At 49.7% G+C, this 21,406-nt stretch overlaps 1 protein-coding gene across 3 annotated transcripts in view; it reads right to left on the bottom strand.

The window, feature by feature from the left end:
- SHISA6 (shisa family member 6) overlaps nt 1-21,406 on the bottom strand; it is a 176,938-nt gene that overhangs the window by 12,335 nt on the left and 143,197 nt on the right. For 2 of the 3 annotated variants that reach the window (XM_086857113.1, XM_086857110.1), the window contains one exon: nt 11,280-11,342. The exons of the other annotated variant lie outside the window; for it this stretch is intronic. In XM_086857113.1, coding sequence (XP_086713239.1) covers nt 11,280-11,342 — 63 coding nt within the window. The remainder of the gene's footprint in view (nt 1-11,279; nt 11,343-21,406) is intronic. 3 annotated transcript variants of the gene reach the window in all.

Genomic DNA, 21,406 nt, shown 5'->3' with positions numbered 1-21,406 from the left:
CTCTTGGGCCTGACTCGCTCCCCTTCACCCCCTCAGCGACACAAAACCAGTCTGGGATGATCTTTTAACTGGGGCTGCTGGTCCAGCTGCCCTCTGTGGGGCACATTTCTCATTAGAGCTCCAGAGCCAGGGCTCGGGGTGATGCTGCTCCACTGGGGACAGGAAACCCTCCTGTGCTGGGATTTGGAGAGGGGCCGTCCTGAAGACTAAAACCTGCTGATTATGTTTCCATAGGTTTAGTTATTTCCCTGAAAGTTCTATAAACACAAGTTGTTTATTGCATTCCTTCTAAGAAAAATCTTTTGATGGACGTTTCTCATGCCCAGTGTACTTGGGAAGGTGGTAATTTAATTATCCAATCCCTGGTCATTGTCGAGAATCTATAAATACTGGAGTCAGAGAATAAAGGTTCTGCTTTCCTGTTCTGACACTGGAAAGTGTTAGTGTGAATCATTTTGTGCCCTTTAGTGACAGAGAGGGGCTGGGGGGACACACCTGGGGGCACTCAGAGGGCAAAGCAAGGGCTTGGAGAGGTTCCCGAGGCAGGAATCCCCATCCCTGTGGGGTGGAAGATGCCCCTCTACTGATGTTCACTCTGTTGGTCACTGAGGGGGTCCCCAGGCAGGATCTCAGTGCCCTCTGTCACAATTCTAGTGCTGAGGGCACTGTCAGGAAAGATTAACACCAAGCCCAGATGCTAAAATTGGCATTTTAAACTTTAAAATTAAATTTAAAATTAAATTTTACCATTAAAAGTTTAAATTTAAATTTTAAATTTTAAAATTGAATTTCAAATTTCAAATTTTATATTTTAACTTTTAAATTTTAAATTTTAAATTTTAAATTTAAATTTTTTAATGTGGCAGACTGTCTGCAGGGCTTTGAAAGCTTGTTCCTTTGCTGCAAGCTGGAAAATGGTCTTTCTTTCATCTTTCATCTTTCAGCCCAGCCAAGGGAAAGGGACCTGTTGAAATAACTCCCAGGTGTTCAGATATTAAAATGGGCAGATATGAAAGTATTTAACAAAGCAGAAACTTCAATTATTGGAAGCAAAGCCAGAACAGACACCTCTGTCAGACCCCACATCAGCGATGGGGCTCGGTAGCTGAGGCAAAAGACCAAGGAGGTGGCCACTCCAAGCACGGTCTGAAAATGAAACCAGAAGGGTAAATTCTCGGGTAGAGCAGCAGGGTGTGCAAGCCTTGGGGTCCCACGTTCCTGTTCCATCCCTGCCGTGTCCCCGTGGAGAGCAATGTGTGATCAGTGTGCGCTCACCTGCCCCGAGCCCTCCTGCCTCCTCTGCACCATGGGCTGCCTGAGATAAAGGCACAGATTCTGCCCCAAAGTACCAGAGCAGCGGGGGAGTTTCACTGGGAAAGCTGCTGGCTTTGTGCAGCATCCATACACTTGCTAACTTCTCCCATTTCACAGAAAAAAAAATGCAGAACAAAATCTGCCCGAGTGCAGACATTTCACAGACGTTTTTCTAGACCTGAGTCATAAGTGAATGTGTTTCCTGCAAAGAACTTCTGTAAGAGTGAGGCCATCTCCTCCCCTGCTGCCTTTCTGCCATGTGGAGCCCTGTTTGTTGGACAGCAGAACATTTTCCTCCTCTCTGAATTTTTCATTTCACCTTGTCCTCGCTGTCCCTGCTGCCTGGAAATGAACCCAGCAGTTCATCTCTGTGTCTGCACAGGGATCCAGAGCTGCTTCCACAGCTTTTCTCCCCCTGTGACTTCCCCTGGATATTTTAAACCTCCTGCCAGCCACCCTCAGCACTGCACAGTGTCAAAGGCAGGCTGAGGCAGTCCTGACTTCCTTACAGAATTCAGCACTGGTGAGAAATTCCTCCTAACAATGCAATAACCACCTCGGCTCATAAATCTTCTCTCCCGTTCCTTCTGTTCCTCTCTGCTCTCCTGGAACAGGTTCTGGTGTGGCAGAAAGAGCACAGCCCCAAGGGAGCTGGAGTGTCACCTCTCAGAGAACATAATTTCCTTGCTGATGACTTCAATCCATGTCTAATAGACTGACTGCAGGATCAGGGAGTGCATGGGATTCATCAGGGGGCTGGAAACAATTGATTCGATGTTATCCAGTAAACAGAGCCTGGATCAGCATTGAAACCATGTCCCCACTCCTACTCCTGCTTGTGTGGCAAGGACCCCGGGGTAACATCTCTTTGCAAATTCCTCAGCCAGAACCTGTAGCTAATCTCCATTTTCATGGAGGTTTGGACATGCTGCAATGAGCCCAGTCACAGGCACGGAGCTTGTGCTGGGTGCCAGAGCAGGAGCATTAATTGACTGTTTGCATGGGGTGTGTGAAATTAAGTGCCACCCATTAATCTGATGGGCTGGTGCAGGATCAGCTCCTCTTCTTGCTGCTTTCCCCATCCAGGCAGTCAGGAACAGACCAGAATGATTCTGGCAAATGAGAAGTCACCTTGAAATCCACTGCCCATCACTCAGCAAAATAAGGGATAAACTGAAATGACCAAAGCTAATTTCAGATGTCTTTTGCATAATGTAGTGTGAGGGGGAGATCAGAGAACTGAGGCGCTCTAGTAAGGAGAAATATCTCATGTAATTTATATTCTGAGGCCAGTTCAGCATGAGTTTCTCAGCAGTTTTTCACTCCTGCAATATATTTGAGTCATGCTTGTCTCTGGTCTCTCTTTGGGGTGTTTGTGGGCTCCTATGGAAGCTGCAGGTCATAATCAATAATCAGGATGCAAATGAAATGTCCTATTCCCTGCAAGGCAGCTGAGGTTGTACACGGTGTTCCCAACATTCCCACTCATCCCACTCCCATCTCTGGGCAGCTGGAGAACGAGCTCTGTCCCATGGTACTGGGATTATCTCTGAAAGACAAGTTTGGTTTCCCCTATTCCTCAGCACCATCCTGCATCTCTGTGCTGTTCTGTGCCCATTTTCTGGCACACCATCCATCCTGGCAGGGATTGGCAGAGGAACAGGCAGGGGATGAAGCTCAGCCAGCACAGAGGACACACAGCAGCCACAGGAACCTCAGCCATTGCTCTTGGGTTCTAAACTCTCCTTGCTGCAGCCTTGGAACAGCAGTCAATGCAAGGCTTCAAAATTCTGCTGTGTCTCTGATGAACTCAGCAGGAATTCAGCTCTGCAGCGTTTCCTCACCCTCCAGACAGCCGTGGCTGGACTCTGGGCAGGGATGCTCCAGCTGTACCTGGCACAGCCCGTGCCAGGGCTGCCCAGGCTGCCCCACGCTGGCACACGAGCTCAGGAAGGGAGCAGGAATTCTGTGGAGCTCAAATCTCTCCTCCTGGAGCCCCACCAAGCAAGGTGGGTGCATTTCTTCCAGAGCTGCCAGGCCAGCCTGAACCCTGCTGTGTTTTTATAGGACCCAGAGCATCCCTGGGCCAGGCTCTGAGAGGTTCCTGCTCTGCTCACAGCATTGCACAGGGCTGGGGAGGGGCTGCCCGTGCTCCTACTACATCCTGGTGATGCCTTAAGATTTTAGCTTTTCTATTTTTCAGATCCTGCACTGCATTAGTGCATAACTGAGCCCCATACAGAGTGTCAGCTACTGTCTTCACATTTTGGGCAGACAAAACAATCCCTCTGGGCCTGAGATCCAAGGACACACCACAGCCTCAGGGCCTGAGAAGTATAAAAAAGTGAACTGGGGAGGAGCAAACAGGGGGAATGTGACCTCATTACCTGAAGCTGGAATTGGAGAATTAAGCCCTGATTACAAATTGACCAATTTCTGTATTTCTGCCTGAAAAACTCGTGCTGCTTTGTCACCTAAGAGGGAAACAAAGCCCCTCTGTGCTGAGGCAGAGCCTCATTTCTCTGCCAGTGCTTTACAACCTCTCTGCAAGCTCAGGGCTCAGAGAAGTTTCAGAATTTCCAGAGCTGTGCAGATTAGACCTGAAGTCTTCTTGTCACATCTCTCTCTGCCCCTCTTGTTGGAAGACACGTTCAAAGTGTGTTTACATGAGGCACAAAACCTTTCATGTTCAAGGACAGGAGCAGATGATACCCAAAACAAAACAAAAACCAAAGTGAATTGATGGCAAAGTTTTACACAAAGCTCAAGTGGCAAAAGGGATGTGCTGCAGATTTGCATTTGAGTCTGCACATATGTTGTGCGAATTCTGCAAGACATTTCAACAGATGCCTTTTAAAACATTCACCCAGAGAAAGCAAACAATGTCACCTAGGAGAAGCTGCTACAACCCAGCCTTCTGCTGCTCAGCTTCAGCTCAGCAGAGCTCCAGCCCTCTGTCAAAGCTCCCCCAGCACTGCCTTCTGCTCAGCACTGAGCTGCCTTTGAAGGCTCAGACGCAAAGTCTCGGATTCTGACGCAAGTTCTTACAAAGGGCCCCATTCCTCAGGAAAATCTGGTAGCGCTGATGTTCTGGAGCTTTCTGTGCCAGGACTCAGAGCTCCCAGGCCATGCTGAAGTGACATGCTGTCAAAGCAGGCAAAAGAGCTGATGGTCACAGACTCAAATTAAAATTTATAACGTGCATCTTCAGTGTTTGTGTTTTCACACTTCCGTTTTCTCGTGTTACAAACACTGTTATTAATAGTGCTTTGCATTTCTCATGACTAATCTCCAGGAGGTTTCTACATTTCCAGGTCAGATCCTCTGTGGTGTAAATCAGAGCTCTCCAGCGAGTAGCTGCCCTCATTTATATGAGCTGGAGAGGGAGGATTTTAAATTCAGCCAGTGTTCAAAACCCTGTGTCTGTCAGGATGGCTCTAGGATCGGGTCTTGCAGAGCTCCGGGCTGAGAACTGAGCAGCAGCCCGAAGCAGGGAGGTGCAGAGGGAAGGGATGCAGCACAGGGGTGCAGGGTGATGCCCTGGGATGTGACAGTGACATCCCTGGGTGCTGTCACCCAGGGGGATTGGCATGGAAAGGGCCCTGAGCACACAGAGTGCTTCACTGACCGGGCTGAGGAGCAGCACTGCTAGAATGAAAGGGAGAGCTGCAGGAATTACAATTGCACAGAGCAATCAGAGCAAAGGATCTGCTCATTCTGGAGTCTGCTGCCCTTGCATGGGGGCACAGAACAAAACCCTGCCTCTGGCACCAGAGCTGGGCAGCCAGGGCTGTGCAGAGCTGGGCTCCTGCTGGCTTTGGGACCGTGGCAAAACTCGTTCCTCCCCCCAGCTCTGCAAGGGCCTCGTGCCCAGAGCTCATCAGGGCAGGGAGAGGGAGCTGATTCCAAAGGGAAAGTCCCACAGGCATGGAATGGTTTGGAAAGGATCATAAAAACCACTGGATTGCACCCCTGGCCTGGGCAGGGACACCTTCCCCCATGCCAGGCTGACCCAAGCCCCAGTGTCCAGCCTTGGGCACTGCCAGGGATCCAGGGGCAGCCCCAGCTTGTGGAGTGGGTGGCTTTGAGGTCCCTTGCAGCCCTGCAGGTTTCTGTGGCTGTGACTGGAGGAGGGGCAGCATCACCTCAGCCCAGCCACATCCCCAAAAACCAGCCCAGCCCTGCACAGAGGGTGGCTCTGCACAGAGGGACACGGCCAGCAGCTCTCAGGGCACGGCTGGTGGACGTGGCCCTGATTCTCCAGCGAGCTGTAATTCCAAAATTGAGGCTGTGTTGTCCCAGAGCAGTCCGTGTGCTCCGGGAGCAGAGCAGGAGCAGAACCTGGCAGCCCAGGGGGCAGCGTGGATGCAGCAGATCCTGTCACACCTGGATCCTCCCCCACTGCAGCCCTGCCCAAGGTCAGCACATCAAGGGTCTGACTGATCCGTGGCTGATGTGCTCCACATCTGATCAGCTTCTCATTTCCCCCGTATATTTCTGCTGGGGATAAAGCTAATTTAAACAGTCCTTAATTGTTATGATTTTGTAAACAGTGTCTTAAACACAATAGACACAAAACTCTCAACAAATTGCTGGAGGAGATGTGACAGAATAGGGAATCATTTTCATATCTTCTGGGATTGCCCCAAATTGAAGCTTCTGGTCTGATGTTAGAAAATTGATGCAAGGATTTTTTCAGCAATATATCCCCCAAAGCCCTATTAGTGTGGGGGAAGGAAAATGGCCTGGATTTTTGAAATGAAGAAAAGAGAAAGAAGGAGGAAAAGAAGGATGGAAAAGAAAGGAGAGGAAAAAAAGAGGGGATAAAGAGAAGGAAAAATAAAGAGGGAAGGGAAGGGAAGGGAAGGGAAGGGAAGGGAAGGGAAGGGAAGGGAAGGGAAGGGAAGGGAAGGGAAGGGAAGGGAAGGGAAGGGAAGGGAAGGGAAGGGAAGGGAAGGGAAGGGAAGGGAAGGGAAGGGAAGGGAAGGGAAGGGAAGGGAAGGGAAGGGAAGGGAAGGGAAGGGAAGGGAAGGGAAGGGAAGGGAAGGGAAGGGAAGGGAAGGGAAGGGAAGGGAAGGGAAGGGAAGGGAAGGGAAGGGAAGGGAAGGGAAGGGAAGGGAAGGGAAGGGAAGGGAAGGGAAGGGAAGGGAAGGGAAGGGAAGGGAAGGGAAGGGAAGGGAAGGGAAGGGAAGGGAAGGGAAGGGAAGGGAAGGGAAGGGAAGGGAAGGGAAGGGAAGGGAAGGGAAGGTTAGGGAAGGGAAGGTTAGGGAAGGGAAGGTTAGGGAAGGGAAGGTTAGGGAAGGTTAGGGAAGGTTAGGGAAGGTTAGGGAAGGTTAGGGAAGGTTAGGGAAGGGAAGGTTAGGGAAGGTTAGGGAAGGGAAGGTTAGGGAAGGGAAGGTTAGGGAAGGGAAGGGAAGGTTAGGGAAGGGAAGGTTAGGGAAGGTTAGGGAAGGTTAGGGAAGGGAAGGGAAGGTTAGGGAAGGGAAGGGAAGGGAAGGTTAGGGAAGGGAAGGTTAGGGAAGGTTAGGGAAGGTTAGGGAAGGTTAGGGAAGGGAAGGTTAGGGAAGGTTAGGGAAGGTTAGGGAAGGTTAGGGAAGGTTAGGGAAGGGAAGGGAAGGGAAGGGAAGGGAAGGGAAGGGAAGGGAAGGGAAGGGAAGGGAAGGGAAGGGAAGGGAAGGGAAGGGAAGGGAAGGGAAGGGAAGGGAAGGGAAGGGAAGGGAAGGGAAGGGAAGGGAAGGGAAGGGAAGGGAAGGGAAGGGAAGGGAAGGGAAGGGAAGGGAAGGGAAGGGAAGGGAAGGGAAGGGAAGGGAAGGGAAGGGAAGGGAAGGGAAGGGAAGGGAAGGGAAGGGAAGGGAAGGGAGGGGAAGGGAGGGGAAGGGAGGGGAAGGAAGGGGAAGGAAGGGGAAGGGAGGGGAAGGGAATAAAGCACAATCATACATGACTACGTATAGAGGAAACTGAAAAAAGCTCCCACAAGTACAGATATAAAATGAAATTTGCCTCCATCAGAGCAATCCCAGGCATCATCCATGGAAAAACACTTGGCCAAATTAAAACCTTGAAGTAATTGGCTGCTCATGGTGGTTTACTCAGTGTTTTTTGAGATGATTGTCAAATGCAATTAACTGGCATAAAAGTCGTGATATGAACTTCCTCCTAACCATATTATTTGGAAATGCGCTCAGTATTTATAAAGATGTGAAAAAAAAATGTTTATTAGGTGCTCTTTAGGTTAGGATAATTATATATGCACTAAATATAATGAGATGAAACTTCGACAGCAGTAAAGAAATAAAGCAATAAACTGTACAGAAACTGAGCCCAGGCAGTCAGTGTGTATTTCTGTTATAGCTGATGCTCAGCTCTCTTTTGTGCCCCCAGCTCGGTTTTTTCCCTTCGTATTTTAATGTTTTTTATGGGTAAAATCATTTTATGTGCTTATTTTGTGTGAAGGCTGAATATCTAAGCAAGATAAATTAATGTATCAAAAGATTTAGCTGCATTTCATATGTAAAACTTGGTTGTGCTTAGAGCCTAATACTTGCTCCCTCCCACTCACATTTTACATACAAATCACTACATTTCCTAAAACTTCTGTAGAGTTCTTCATTTGCAGCTCAAATCTGCAGCTGAGGTAGAAATAAAGTCTAGAGTTAAGGAAATCCACATGAAAATTCAGATTTCAGTGGAATTGAGGTCTAAAGTCTGTCACTGAAAGCAGAATTTCAACTGAGGATTCTCAAAGGCTGTAGGTACCTCTGGAATGGGATATTTGGTGTCCTGGGAGCGAATTTGGGGCAGGAATAGTCCAGCAACAATAAAAAAACAAGGGATTTTTGGAAGATGTGGGATGCTCAGAGTCTCTGTGGTTAATTCAGAGCCTTCAACAGCAGCAGAGATGAAATCTTGGGATTGCAGCCAGGGAGAGTCATGGAACTGCGGAGTCCCAGCATGGGCTGGGTTGGAATGGACCTTAAAGTCCATTCAGAGCCACCCCTCAGGGGCTGGGACACCTTCCAGGGCTCCAGCCTGGCCTTGGACACCTCCTGTGACGCCCCTGCCCATGGGAATTGCCTGTCCCAAGATATCCAGCATTGTCCAGCCCTCTGTGCCAGCCAGGCAGGGAGGGAAGGGAGATCTCCCCTCCAACGAGCTGGGAGCAGCCTGGCAGAACAGATTAATTGGGACCTGCCGTTAATCTGTGGTTATTCCTTCTTGCACCAAGGGCTGGGGTAATCCCAGCTCTGCACTGAGAAGTTGTGCCCCAGAAGTGGCTCCCCCTGCCAGGTTAAACCAGAGCCCCAGGGGATTTAACCCTGGGAAACTGCAGCTGCAGCAGAAAAGCTCCAAGACCCAAGGTCAAACCGGCTTTTTCCTTGTTCTCCCCATTCCCTGTGAGCGTGGATTGCTCCCATCCCCTGGGATCTGCCATGGGAAGAGGTGCTGGCCACCCTCTGCCTCCCTCAGCTGAACACTGGCCCTCTCAGGGATACTGGGGGCATCCCCAAAATGCTGCCTGGTGGGACAGCGGCCCCAGCACACATCTGGATCATCCCTGCACACCAAAACCCTGTTACAATTCCCCAAAGAGCAGAACTGCTGCCCCACTGCACATCTGGATCACTCCTGGATGCTGAGATGCTGTCATGATTCCCAAAGCAGGGAATGGTTGTTCATCTGCACATCTGGATCTCTCCTGAGCACTGAGATCCTGTCATGATTCCCAAAGCAGGGCACAGCTGCCCCACTGCACATCTGGATGCTGAGATCCTGCTGTGATTCCCAGGACCTTTGGGAACACACCTGGCTGGGTGCATTTGGCTCTGTTTTCCCAAGGCCCAGGCAGTGCAGGAAGGGGAAAGGGACCTTGGCTTTCCTTCCTGCTCCACCAGGAGCTCTCCTGCAGAGCCTCGGGCTGGCTGTGAGAATCCTCTGCTGCTCAGGCCCAGGATGGAGGGAGTTTGGAGATCCAGGGATTCCAGCTGAAGGCAAAGACCTGTGAAGAGCCCAGCCCACGGCAGCTGAGCTCTGGTCCTGACAGGAATTCCAGGTTTCCAGCTCACCCTGTGGGGTGAGACCCTTGGGAGCTGCTCCAGGCACGGGAGGGATTTTTGGCTGCTTGTCACCTCCAGGCACTGCCCTGCTGGCTCAGGCTGGCACCCTGAGAGCCTTCAGCTGCTCTTTTACTGCTCTTAGGAGGAGCCCAGGCCACCAAGCCCCTCATTCTGTTCCTTGGAGAGTCTCTGGCTGCACAGAGCGGGCCAGGGACAGGCTGAGGGACCACAGGACAGCTCCTGTCCACCTCCAAACCTGCAGGACCACACAGAAAATGTGCCCCATGCCAGGGAGGGAATTAAATTAAACCTTGGTCACCACCTCAGCAGTAATTCTGAATCCTGCAAACTCTTCTGATGTCTTACTTGGAAAGTCCAAACACAGTTCCAGACTCATTGAGCAGTGGCTCACCAGCACACGAGCATAAGGAACAAAAGCACCCGTGGCCATCTGGATCACTCAGAGGAAAGATGCACCTCTGAATCACATTCTTATTTGTGCTCAGCTCATCCGAGTCACTCCGAAAAACCAAATTATTAAGACACAGGAAGCATGAGGAGTCCAAGACCATGAGTGTATCTGCCTTTGTTTTTTTGTCTCTTAAGTACATAAAAAAGCAAAGCATCTGTTAGGAGCAGAGGGAAGTTTAATTGTTTTGGCACATTCCCTGGAGCTCTTGGATGCGGTGGGACCCTGGTGCTGGAGCTGCTTTAAAGTTCCTGGGCAGACACAAGGACAGCTCAGAACCCAGCAGGGGCTGGATTTTAAGGACGAGTACCAAGACCAAAGAGAAGAGAACACCATTTCAACCCTATTTCTCTATTTTCTTTTTTTTTCCCCTCAGGAAGGTAAAAAAAATAAACAGAATGAGTAGGCAAGAACATCGGGGGCTGTCAGTTCAGGCTCAATAAATACTGCTGCAGCACTGATGAGTTTAAAGCTGACACTCTTCCTCCTGAAGTGTTTGGAAGGCAGAAAATGAAGCCCTAAGAACACAGTCATACCATGGAAGCAATTTGCAGGCTGAAGAGATGCCTGCCTCCTCTGGGAAGAAGAAACCCCCAAGGTTTTAGGTGATCTTTCCATGGGCAATTGTTCCCCCACCCTCCTTAGCAGCAGGGAGATTTCCACATGTGAACACAACTTGCAATAAATCAACTCCAGAACAGTCAGGATGAGGTTTCAGGATTCAAAACAAACACCAGGACAAAAAGAGTAACAAATACAGAGACTCAGCACTGCCAGAAGTGACTGAGATGAGATTTACTGAGAGCTTACAGCAGGAGGAACGGATCACACTCCAAAGGCAAAGGGCTCAGGGAGGGACACGGACAGGACCCAGACAAGGCAGCAGCAGAAGAGGGAAGGAAGCAGAGGGATCTGCCAGAAATTGGTCTGACTGCACAGAGACTGGGGAACAGGGATTTGGGTGGCAGGGACTGGCCTGGGGCTGGATGGAGCCAGGAGCTGCCAGGGTTTGGCTGGTCCATGGTGGCTCCGAGGGAGAGGGGACACAGCCCAGGCTCCACTGCTGCTCTGGGAAACCCAAAGGAGGGGACAGAGGGCTGGGGGACAGGGCTGAGCAGAGAGAGGCAGGTTCTGGCCATGGAGGAAGCAAAGAAACATCTCCAGGCTGGGACGAGGTGGAGGAAACCAAGTGGGGAACGAAGGAGGATCTTGGAATTAGACACGAGGCTGATCAGCACAGTTAGAAAAGACTGGGCCATATTTCCCTGTGCACACTATTGAAAATATGGTCCTGTGTTTAATGTTAATGGGAATCATCAGCCATGCAGCACTGCCAGAGGAATATCTCCATTCACATTAAACACACTTTGGTACCAGTAAATGTTACTGGCTGGCAGAGGAAAGTTACAACGTGTGTAATTTTGCTCTTTGCTTTCTCTTACCATGTGTAGGTGTCTGGGTGGCACTGTTTAGTATCAGGTGATTATAATTTTGTTCTTGGTCATCTGAAATTCACAGAAAAAAAAAATCCCTTTAAGAACCAGCTTAGCATTGCCACTGATCTGCAGATGATAATTACAGCTCACAGTATCACAGGAAATCTCAGCATGATTAAAGAAAGGAGAAGGAAATGCTTAAGAAAGCAGAAGATTTTGTTATGCAGTTCACTTAAAATTCCAGATGCAAGGAGAGCAGGATAATGGGAATCTGCTCCCCTTCTGCTGAGCCTGCAAATGAGGGCTCTCTGCAAAGGTGAGAAACACAGACAGGAGCACACACAACTGGAGCTCAGGGTGGGCTGCTCCTGGTGCCCCATTCCCCTGCTCCAGCTCCATCCAGAACAGGCCCTTGGAGCTTTGGGGCTTTGCAGGATGTGGGCCCCAACCACCCAAACCCAGACTGCCCCACTGTGAGCACAGCCACGACACCACATCCTGTGTGAGCAATGAGAGGAGTCCAAGGTTTGGCCTCGTGGAGTTAAACTGATACCTCAGTTTCAGCTGTGACATTTCCCAGGTTCTGCACTGGTTCCTAACTCTGATCTCCACACAAAGTGTCAGCAAGGTCTCCTCACAGCTCAGGCACACACAACAATCCTTCTCCAGCCCCACAGCCAAGGACACCGCTGCAGCTCCAGGCCCAAAAAGTGCAACCAGCAGGGAATTGAGGAGAGCAACCTGGGAGGATGGGACTGCATCACCTGCAGCTGCAATTGCACAATTCAGCCCAACTGGAAATGGACCAGAACTGATCCAAGGGTGAAACTCCTGAGCCAGGGCCCATCCTGGCTGCAGCCACGGCCGGGCTCTTGCAGTGCCCAAGGTGCATCCTTGGAAGGGCTTTTAATAAATCCCTGCTTTATTCCTTTAACCCTGCCCAGCCTCTCCAGGCACCAAAACAGCTGCACATGAGCTCTGGATCCCCCCTCAGGAAAGGGGAATCCTGTGAGACTGAGGCAGCAGTGCAGGGAAAGCAATCCATGGCACAGACACTGCTGGAACTGGGGCTGGGAACTGCCTTTGGGGTGGAAAACAGCTCTGTCTCCTTCTCACTGTAATGAAAACATCAGATAAGGGACCCCTGATAAATCCACCACCTTTAGTTTCCATTCAGGAATCCTTGCCCAGATCTTCCCAGCATGGATGGAGCTGCAGCAGTGAGAGGAGATCTCCAGGGACCCCTCATGTCCTGCTCTGCTGCTGCAGGGCATTGCTCCAGTGGCTGCTCTGCTACTCCCAAACCTTTCATGGATATCTCCTCTCCCCCAGAAGATCTGGGTCACCAAGTCTTCCTTTCTGCTTTTCAGACCAATTCCTTCTTTCCAGTGGAAAAAGGAGACATGGGATCTTTCTCCAGGGATGTGGAGAGAATCCCCCTTATTTCCACCACAGCACTTTGTGACCACAGCTGCTGTGTGCTCCCTTATCCTTCATTTTACCCTTGTCCTTCATGCTGACACCATTGCTTTCCTGTTTCCCTGTAAAACCTGCTCTGCCTCAGGTCCCTGTCACTCCAGAACCCTTTGCTCCCCCTGAGCCAGATCCTCCTCGGGGCTGGGATGTGTTTCTCAGAGAGCCCTAACCAGGACAGAGTGGAATTCCTGCATTGTCCCAGCTTCTCTTGCTCACACAAGTAGTGATATTTTAATTTTCCTGTAAAGTCTGTGATCCTTTATGGCTCCTTATTGCTTTTCCAAGGAACTCTCCAATTGTTCTCCAACACAGAAAAGGCTTTTTAGCATTCCTGCTTCAGCCCGAGGCATCTCATTTTTCTCCATTTAATCAATTTATTTTCAGGCTATTTATCCAATTTGTCAAGAACATTTTAAATTCTAATCCTGTTCTCTAATAGACTTACGGTCATCCAAGCTTCATATCACCTGCAAATTTAATAAGCAAATTCCTTTTCCACCAGGAACAGAGAAACTAAATCCAGAACCACATCAGGCCATCCTTCCCCTGATATTTGGTCCCTGCATGGTCACTCAACTCTCATGACCTCCACCCCAGACAGGTTCATTAACACCCTGCTTCTCTAATTAATCTCACATTGCTTTGCTAGAAACTGCTGGAAGCCTTGCTAAGGTCATGATCCTTGATATGAATTATATCTCCCTGGCCATAAAACACAGCAAAAATAAGAAAAATAAGGTTAAACTGCCATTATTTGTTTCTGAGTGTTGGCTGCTTGTTTTTCTCTCTCCCTCACTATGGGGAGTGTCTGGGTGCAACCAGGATTAAAATCAGAGTTTATTTACTCAGGTGACAACAGACTGGGCATCTTCACCTGCTTCCTGCTCCACCCAGAACTGAGGCACTCCTTATATCCAGACAAATGGAAAAATGGAAGGGTTTTAGCCTGGCTGCAAGCACGAGATGAGCAAACCTTGAGAGGAGCCCAGGTCCACAAGGACACCTCAAGTGCCCATAAATAAGTTCCCTACAGGTTTCCCTAGTTTGAATTTTCCTCTCGTGCCTTCACTGTTGATTGTTTTCAACAAGGAAAAAATGTGCAGGAACTCATTTTGTGACTTTGTTTCAGTTTCTGTTCCTCCATGTAGTCAAATTTCAATTTAATGTGAAAACCGGACCAGAGGATGGAGGACAAGGAAGAAACTGGATATTTCTGGAATCCTTTTAACTGTCTGCAGGGATTTTCAGAGCTATGGGATCAGATGGGTTAATTTTCACCTGGTTCCCAGCAAGCACGGTGTGGATTCCTGCTCATCCCTGGAAGTGATCAAAAAACACATGGATGTGACATTTGGGGATGTGTTTGGGTGACCATGGAGGTGCTGCTGCATTGGTGGCTGGACTGAATGACCTTAGAGGTCATTTCCAACCTGAGCAATCCTTACTGCAACCCTGTGGACTCTGAGGGAGATTTTTCTGGATGTTTGGGTGGAATTTTGTGTGTTAGGGTTTGTGCCCTTTGCCCTGGCACTGGGCACCACTGGGAAGGGACTGGCTCCACCTTCTTTGTTCACTCCTCAGTTCTCCCACTGAGAGACCCCCTGAGCCTTCTCCTCCCCAGGCTGAGGAGCTCAGTCCCTTCAGCATCTTCTGGACCTTTGCTGGACCTGCTCCAGTTCAGCTGAGGCTGAACTTTTACCTTTCATATTTTCCAGATTCTGGCCTGCACTGGTTCCTAACTCTGATCTCCACACAAAGTGTCAGCAAGGTCTCCTCACAGCTCAGGCACACACAACAATCCTTCTCCAGCCCCACAGCCAAGGACACCGCTGCAGCTCCAGGCCCAAAAAGTGCAACCAGCAGGGAATTGAGGAGAGCAACCTGGGAGGATGGGACTGCATCACCTGCAGCTGCAATTGCACAATTCAGCCCAACTGGAAATGGACCAGAACTGATCCAAGGGTGAAACTCCTGAGCCAGGGCCCATCCTGGCTGCAGCCACGGCCGGGCTCTTGCAGTGCCCAAGGTGCATCCTTGGAAGGGCTTTTAATAAATCCCTGCTTTATTCCTTTAACCCTGCCCAGCCTCTGCTCCAGGAGCCTCTCCAGGCACCCCTGCCCTACCCCCCTGGCCCCATTCCCGGGCTGCATCCCGGGATGCTGCTGCCTCCTTTGCCACAAGGGCGCATCGCTCCCTCATCTTCCTCTTGCTCCCAGCACGAATTCCAGCGGTTCTTTTAGCCCCGTTTTTTACCTTATTTATACGTTCTTCAATCTATTTTTGAGCTTGCAGAGCAGCTGGTGAGTAAGGAGCCCGCTGTATTTACTGTGACCTCTCCCTGATGACATTTGGAGCTGATAAGTTCGAGCATGACTGAATCCACAGACACCTCTGTCCTGCAAGCCTTGGGAAGATGAATTTCTCCATCCTTCCAGAAGCTTTTGGAGGAGCTAAAGGAGGGCAGGGACTTCCAGCAAAGCTCATTTACAGCAGCAAACAGCTGAACCCCGAATTCTGTGTGTGCTGTTCCCTGCTGCTCACACGCTGCGGGAGCTGCCAGGTGAGAGGGGACACGGAGATGGGACACTCCAGGTGTGAAATGCCGGCTGGTAGAAGGAACAGACACAACCTGAACACACCAATTGTTCCTGAAGGGAACCAGCACAGGTTTCTCTCCTCTCACGGGTCACTTATTCCCACAACCTCACTCCTGGGGAAAACTGGCTCTTCACTGAGGACAGTTGCACCTGAATTGAAACTATCGTCTTCTGATTCTGAGCCACTTTTCACCTCAAATCCTTTCCTTTCCTTGTTCCTTTCCTTTCTCCTTTCCTCTTTCTCCTCCCTTTCCTTTCCTTTCCTTTCCTTTCCTTTCCTTTCCTTTCCTTTCCTTTCCTTTCCTTTCCTTTCCTTTCCTTTCCTTTCCTTTCCTTTCCTTTCCTTTCCTTTCCTTTCCTTTCCTTTCCTTTCCTTTCCTTTCCTTTCCTTTCCTTTCCTTTCCTTTCCTTTCCTTTCCTTTCCTTTCCTTTCCTTTCCTTTCCTTTCCTTTCCTTTCCTTTCCTTTCCTTTCCTTTCCTTTTTTATTTCCTCTATAAAAACCTCAGGTGTTTCGAGGCTCCTGCTTCAGCAATGTCAGAACCTGAATTATCGGCATTTTGATGTGGCTGAGCTAATCAAGCATCTGAATGCAGCACTGGGCTTAATTTACCACTTCTGTAGCCCTTTGTAAACACTTTCTAAGCAATAAAACACTTTAAAATGATGGCTGAGCCTTCCTACACCTCTTCAGGTTTAACAAGATAATGCTGTTAATTGTGAAGTGCCAGTTAGGCAGAAGCTTATCTATTGTTGAGACAAGGATCTGAGTTCAAAGCTATTTACCAGGAAACTCCATTAGGGGAAGAAAGGAGCCACAGGGCTCTGAATTGCCAGGCCACAATAGGAAATTTCTGAGCGCAGCTGGAGGAGCCATCAGATAAAATAACCAGCAGAAAGAGTGAGATGTTTCACTGGAAAAAAGGAAAGCGGTGCTCTCACTCCTTTGCAAACACGTGCACAGAAGACACGTTCCTTCCCATTTACACTTTATTATTTTATTTCTTTTATTAAATCCACAAGTGTTCTCACTTTTAGCCTTCCAGTTCTCCCCCCATGCTGTTGGCTGCGTGGGGCTGAGTTCCCGGCTGGGGTTAAACCCCAGTCCCCACCTGAATTATCGGCAGCAAGGTGCAAAACCCTGGGTAATGTTAAAGAACACTTTAAATAGCCCGCAAAGGGTTCCCACTGCACTTCCTACCCCGAAAATTCTCCTTTTTTTCCACAGATTTAACCTTTCCTTTGGTACTTGGTTTTAGTCTTCTCTGGAGTCTGTTTCTTTTCCACACTCAGGGTTTTCATATGGGAATACCAATAATAAAAATTTGATTTATTGTGTTCTATAATGGAAAAAAAAAAATCAAGTATAAGAATATTTAAAGAAAATGCTATATTTTCCAGCCTGTCTTTCCTAATAAAATTCCTTATGAACTAATAAAATTCCTTATGAAAACTGCAAAGCAAGGATATTTTTAATATATGCCAAGCGTATTACAGATATATCTGTAACTGTAATACAGATATATGATCATTCTGACAGTCATGCGATACTTTGCATTCCTTTTAGAGAAATCATTAAAGTGCTGGGAACTGCTCGGAAATCTGTAGTTAACAGGACAAAAGAAATGGCCTTAAGAGGAACCATCAGCCTGGGAAGGGATGCAGGGAAGGGGCAGAATCCTCATTCCTGAAGGGATTTAAAAGAGGGGTGGATGTGGCATTTGGGGATCCGAGTTAGTGGTTGGACACTTGGAAGCCTTTTCCATCCTAAATGATTACACAAAAAACAATTCTTTGCCTCCTGTCTCTCTGGTCTGGACACCAGAACTGCTGAGATTTCCCGAGCAGGATGGAACCAGCAGTTGTTGTGCTGATGACAAGAAACCTCTTGATATCCATCCGCACTAATGAGGAGAAAATGCCTCTCCAGGGCTGATCCTCTCCAGGAGGCTGGAGGAGCTGAGGGGGATCTGAGCCCGAGGACAGGAGGAAAGCAGCCCAAAAGCTGCTGAGGAGAATGGAAATGCTTCCAGAACAAAGCTCCTCGTTCATCAGCCACCGGCCCCCTCCAGCATTTGCTGTTCACAATTTGTATTCCAGAGGGGAAGCCTGGAGCAAACGCCCTTCAGCTGCTGGATGGTCAAGCAGAGCTGGAAGGGGGGAGGCACCAAGCCTTTCCCCGGGATTTTGGGCAGTGAGAGGGGGAATGAAGCCCAAAGCCCCTCCTGAGCAGGGCTCAGAGGTGATGAGCACAGGAATATTTAGCTTAATAGATGGTTAAAGCCCAGCTGCCTTTCGTGCACAGGAGGCAATAGTTAATTCCTTCATACTCCTGTGCTGTGAATATCCTGCTTGCAGAGGGTTTCTGCACCTGCCTGGCTCTCCCCAAGCACGCTGACCCCTCAAAATGGACTGTGGCAAGGGGCAAACGAGACAAACCCAGGAGTTAAGCTGCTGATAGAGGCAGACATTAGAGGGGCTGGAAATGCCAAATGAAAGGTTGTCCCCAACCCCTCCGTTTGATGTTCATTATGTCAGGTTTTTGTTCTACCATCCCAACCTATTTTTCAACAGTAATCCTGTGACTCATTCATTGAACAGGATGCTCGGGGAATAAGGCAGCTATTCAGGAGTTATTTTAATCCTCATTAAGCGGTGAATGGCCCTGTTCTTTAGTATCCCACGCTATCCAAATCCTGCACTGATTATGGAACTGTTATTTTCCATGTCGGCTTTTCCTCTCCACCCATCCGAGCCTCACAAGCAGCTCCCAGACTCCGGTGGCAGGCAGGGTGGGGGCTGCCAGCCCAGGCTGTACCTGAGCCCAGAACAGGTGTGCTCACACCTGCCAGCCTTTATTCCTTTTGAGGAACAGCTCAGGAAAACTCGGGGCAGGTTTTTCGTATCACACAGGGGATTTTGAATAGGATTTTGCAAGCAGAAATCTGCTGCTAATTAATCATGCCCCTTTTGTGGGGGTGGAAAGGCAGCTGGAACAGCTCCTGGCTCACCTGGGGGGAAGATAATGAAGGCAGGTGGAATCTCTGGCCACACAATAGGAGCTGTGGGACTGGAAATGCTCCCCCAGCCCAGTTCAACCCCAGGTTTATTACTCTCCATCCCGGCCAGGGTAGTGAGGGCACAACCTCCTGGTGAGGGGCACCTGATGGAGCTGAGGGGGCTCAGCCTGGAGCAAAGGAGCTCAGGGGGAACTTCTGGCTCTGCACAAGTCCCTGGCAGGAGGGGACAGCCGGGGGGGTCGGGCTCTGCTGCCAGGGAACAGGGACAGGAGGAGAGGGAACGGCCTCAGGCTGGGCCAGGGGAGGCTCAGGGGGGATACTGGGAGAATTCCTTCACAGAAAGGGTGGTCAAGCTTTGGAAGGGGCTGCCCAAGGAGAAGGTAGATCACCATCCCTGGAAGGGCTCAAAATGTGTGTGGATGTGGCACGTGAGGATGTGGTTTTGGTAATGAACGAGGTGCTGGGGCTGGGGTGATGCTTGGGGACCTCAGAGGACTTTTCCTACCAGAATGACTCCAGACTCTGTGGCTCATTGGAGCCCAACACTTTGGAAAACTGCACTGGAGGTGCTGGAAACTTTGGGGAGTGAGAAACCAAAGGGATTTTGAAAGGCTCTGATCAACTCAGCCTCCCCCAGATCCATCCCTGGGCAGACCCTGCTGCTCCAGCCCCATCAGCAGAGCCTGCCAGGGGTGCCCAGCACCCAGTACTGCTCTGGGAGGTGCTGGCACAGCAAGGGCAGGCAGGAGGTTGGTGCCTCTCAGCCCTGGAGCTGCTGCAGGCTCCTCAGCAGGATCTGCACTCTGGGCTTGGCTGCAGGAACTCCCTGGCAGTGCCAGGAGGGATGTCAGGGTCAGCTGGACAGCACCCAGTGCTTTCCCTGGAGCTGCCACTCTCCCCTGCCCCTTCCAGCAGTGCTCCAGGCAGGGATTTCACCTGCAAAGCACCCACCGAGTGCCTGAAGGCTGTGAGTGAACATTGCACTGGAGACCTCAGCTCAGTCTTTTGCTGCTTTTTTGACGCCTTGTTTTTCCAGTTTGGGTTGCTTTTATTCCTTATTTTAAGGCCATATGAAATGAAGGCTCAAAGGAAATTGAAGAAATGAAGTAGGAAGTGAATCAAAGAATCAGAGAATGTCCTGAGCTGGGAGGAATCCACTGGGATCATGAGTCCAACTCCTGGCCCTGCCCAGACCCCCCAACAATCCCACCCTGGGTACCCCTGGAGCGCTGTCCGAGCTCTCCTGGAGCTCTGGCAGCCTTGGGAATGTCACCATTCCCTGAGGATCCTGGGCAGGGCCAGCACCCTCTGGGGGAAGAACCTTTCCCTGAAATCCAACACAACCCTGCCCTGACACAGCTCCACCATGTGCAACTGCAGGTGGAAAACACTTGGCTGCAATGGGCACTGAAGTTCTGCAGGTTATGACTGAGAAAAATAAAGAAAAAAATTAAAAAAAAATCAGCAAGGCCCACCAAGCTGCGTGGTGGGAAAAAAATCCTTCTCCCTGAAATATCTGAGTAAAAACAGGAGCGGGGGGAGGATGTTCTCGTACAACAGGGCTTGGGGTTCACTCACAAAAATCTGTCTCCTGTGCTGAAAAGCTGCGCAAATCACACACTCATTCACAGTGGATTCTCCTCCTCCCACACAGCCCTCGTATCCACGGTGGAACATGGAAACCAGGCCCACTCCCGAGCTCCCTACACACCAACATATGTCTCCCTCCCAGCACATCCCTGCAGCTCCTCCCCAGTGCCAAACTGCCAAAGCAAGCTGCAGGCCAGAGCTAGGCATGAGGAAAATGCAACTTCTGTTTTCAAGCAGCTACAGCTAAAAAGGGCACTTGCAGAAAAAAAAAAAAAAAAACAAAAAAAAAACAACCAAAGCCATGAGAAAAATATTTCCTGATCTCGGCTTTAAAGTGATGTTTTTATAAACAGCAGCACAGTGGTGAATAAAGGTCACAGAGAGCTCCGAATCTCTCTCTTTCCAAGGAAGCTGATGCCTTCTGGAGCATCTTTGGGCAGGCTGTTGGCTTGGAAAAGAAATGGTTTTTCCTCCTCATGGACAGTGAGTGTGAGGTCTGTCCAAAGGGCAGCTTTTGCTGCTCTTCCCAGAGCCTGGCTGGCCCAGCACGGGAGGCTCTGGGAAAGGACATTTCCCTCATGGGGATCCCCCAGCAATGCCTGAGCTCCAGAGAGCAGCAGCCAGGTGCCCTCAGCCAGCTGGGAATGTCTGAACTCACCTGGAGCTGGAGTTCAGCTTCCCTCTGTAGCATTTCCTGCTTTATTTGCTCTGATTTTCATTGTTTTCACCTAACCCCTTGCTGTCCCTTTCTCACAGAATAAATCAAGAGAAAAAAGTGAAGAAATCCAAATGAAGAGAAAGAGCAAGAACTTTCTGTCTAGGAAAGTTCTGCAGAGCCCAGGGCACAAACCTGGCTGGTGTTGACAACCAGGATCCTCCCTGTGAGAACTTCACACTGCCTTGGAAACACAAATTGGATAAATATGGCCTGGTTTCCTCAAAAATCCAGCAGCTGAGCAGGCTGCAGGGCTGACATCAGCCAGCAGTGCACAGCAGCAGCTGGGGGAGCAGCCCTGGATGCAACCTTTGGAAACACATCCAGAATGTGCCACTCACGGGGAAAACATATGGTCAGGAGAGAACAAAATTGTCCTTTAAAGGGCATTGCTGGAGATGGAGTTGATTTGAGAAGGTATAAATAGTCTGGGTGTCTAAAGCAGGATTAGTTAAATGCAATCTTTGGTGGAAGGCAGCCAGCTCTTGCACATTCCGAGTGTTGAGATAATTATGCAAATACCTTTGGAAGTAACACCCGGTCCCTTTTAACCCCCCGGTATTGGCAGAAAGGAGAAGGGGACACAAAGCCCTGCTCTGGTTTTTCCCTCTGCCACAAAGTACAAAGAGAAAAAGGCGATGATGAAATCCCTGTGAGAAGGGCTCTCCACTGAGTCCAGGAGTGCTGGACCTCAAATCCACCTGGAGAGCAGAAATCCAGCCCTGGTCACTGCTTCC

The sequence above is a fragment of the Cyanistes caeruleus genome, chromosome 19 (genome assembly GCF_971803275.1).
Source record: "Cyanistes caeruleus chromosome 19, bCyaCae1.hap1.1, whole genome shotgun sequence".
Lineage (NCBI taxonomy): Eukaryota > Metazoa > Chordata > Aves > Passeriformes > Paridae > Cyanistes > Cyanistes caeruleus.
The sequence above is the reverse complement of the archived record's forward strand: the minus strand, read 5'-3'. Positions and strand labels throughout refer to the sequence as shown.